The following is a 2,500-nucleotide window of genomic DNA, read 5'->3' on the forward strand; positions in this document are numbered from 1 at the left end:
TATAATACATATATATATATATATTATAAATATTATATAATATAATATAATATAGATATAATAATATTATATATAACTATATATTATATATATGTATATATCTGTATATATCTACCTATATCTATTTATCTATCTATCTATGTATATATATATATATATATATATATATATATATATATATATATATATATATAATATGATGTATATATAAAATATATATATATATATATATAATATAGATATATATATATTATATATATATATATATATATATATATATATATATATATATATATATATATAAAGTTATAGTTATAATTATAGTTATGGAAGAAAAACTGAGTAATATGGTAGAATAAAAGCTTATTCTCATTAACCTAATCCTGATTTTTGTGAATAGGGATGCGCCTGCGAGGCAAGGACAAAGGACAGCCCCTACCAGCTCCAGGGAGCAAGAAGAAATAAGCAGAAGCCAAGTCCCTCCGCCTTTTGCTCTTTCACCCACAAAGTGTGTACCATGCTACAGGCAGTACCCAGAAAGTTCACCTTCAGTTTACTACTCGGCAATTAGGGCTATTCGGAATATTGTGTTTAGTGTTTCATATGTCAAGTGCTTTTGTTCTCTCACCTAGCTTGGAGGGCATTTTTCTTTTTCTCTTGAGGAAAACAATTTTTCTTGCAGAGTTTGGATAATAGATATATCACTAAATGAAAAAAAAGAAAAAAAAATGTTATGTATTGATAGATATGGATGAACAGGAAATGTTATTTAGTCAAAGCTTAATTGTGTACCTCCACTATCCACAAAATGTGTAAGGGTATGGTAAGCTGACCATAGCATGTATTTAGTTAAATGTTTTCATGAAATTTTTTGGACAGATTGATTTTTTGTTCTTTTGAACTCTTTTCATTCATTCATGCAGTTATATGCATTTGTAAGTTTATTGTAACCAGACAGCATTCGTTTCTCTGCTGAAGTAAGACTGGTAATGACTATTGAAGAGGAATTCACTTGATTTGTTATTTAGCTGTTCTGTTTTCTCACTGCGTACTTCAGAGTATGTTCAATCTTTTATAGAATTTCTATGGTGTATGCTAAATAAATACTATAAAGGAGTTTCCATAGATAATCATTTCCTCTTTCCAGATGTTTTGATGTTTCCTGTTTCCCATATGTGACCCTTTCTCTGTCCTAAAGTGATTGTATTTTTACAAAAGTTTAGTATCAGTATAATTGCAATATATATATATATATATGCAACAACAAAGGGGAATACACTGAGAACTTGGGAATAATATGGTAATATATATGAAATCACAGGAATAATATGGTAATAAAAGAAATCACTATATCAGTAGATGTATTTTTTTCTATATAGACATTCATGCAGCTATGTTCCTGATTAACAATATGAAATCTTGATTTTTGTAAGAAGTTCTATTGACAGTGAATGGAAAGGTGTATTAAAGTAAATAAGGCTAGTTAAAGATATTCCAATGCCATAGAGATTGAGTAGATATACAAGGAACTGCCAAGCATTCAAATTGGAGTGTAAGGTGTTTAAAGGTTGTTTTGACTAAGGATGTTATCAACTTTTTGTTCCACTTCATATTGGTTAAAAAAAGCAAATCGTGCTTGCTTGATACCATATAGTTTCAGTGTACTAACATACAATAAAGTTTCACCCTGAAGGAAAAGAGAATTTTGGCTTTTTGTTAAAGAAATCCTTTGCAATACAAAAAGAAAATAATAACACTTATGTCTTGCCTTGAAAAAAATTAAGTTTATACTTCAATCCTTCTCTTGTCCAGTCAAGTACATGCAAGTACAGCTAATTCTTGAGTGTCTGAATTAAATATAATTTTGTGCATCTCTCAAGACTTTTTAATGTATGAGTGTCATTTTCAATTAGACATTTCCAAGCCTCATATATACTAATCACTTGGGCACTGGGCATTATGGCAAGTAGATGTAGAATTGTCATTATTCTGATGAGCTTGTACAAGATGTGAAATTTGAGAATTCTTCCATCTTGAAGTGGTTCAGTTAAGCATATAATTACCATAGCTAAAGAGCTAGTTATTTTTTATGATCACCATATTTGATCTTGTGAGAGTGAGTGTAATACAGTGTGAATCAGTAACATTAAATTATCTCTATTGTCTCTACCTCTATACTTTCCTTTTCCTTTTTTTCTCTCATCTTCCTGTCTATCTCATTTGCTTTATATTTATTCATTGTATAAGAGCATGCAATAGTCTATATATATAAGTAACAAGACAAGACCTATAATCCTCATGGGTTTTTAAATAAATGAAAAGGTACTTATGGAATAGAGTAAGACCAGTTTGATCACTTAAGGTGAAGGGTACACTTCTGCAATCTAGTTTATACAGATTAAAAATAAATGTCATGATTGGTAGTACCCATAACTAAATGCAGATAATTCTGGATGATCAAATAGTCAATAAATCACCATTTTCCAGTTTAAATGTAGAT

General features: G+C 29.0%; 1 protein-coding gene across 1 annotated transcript in view; it reads left to right on the forward strand.

Moving 5' to 3' along the window:
• LOC119572275 (endothelial differentiation-related factor 1-like) overlaps positions 1 to 1,702 on the forward strand; it is an 11,169-nt gene extending 9,467 nt beyond the window's left edge. Inside the window, exon 5 of the mRNA XM_037919285.1 lies at positions 401 to 1,702. Coding sequence (XP_037775213.1) covers positions 401 to 465 — 65 coding nt within the window. The 3' untranslated portion in view covers positions 466 to 1,702. The remainder of the gene's footprint in view (positions 1 to 400) is intronic.
• The last annotated feature ends 798 nt before the right edge of the window (positions 1,703 to 2,500 follow it).

The sequence above is a fragment of the Penaeus monodon genome, chromosome 4, assembly GCF_015228065.2.
Source record: "Penaeus monodon isolate SGIC_2016 chromosome 4, NSTDA_Pmon_1, whole genome shotgun sequence".
NCBI classification, from domain to species: domain Eukaryota; kingdom Metazoa; phylum Arthropoda; class Malacostraca; order Decapoda; family Penaeidae; genus Penaeus; species Penaeus monodon.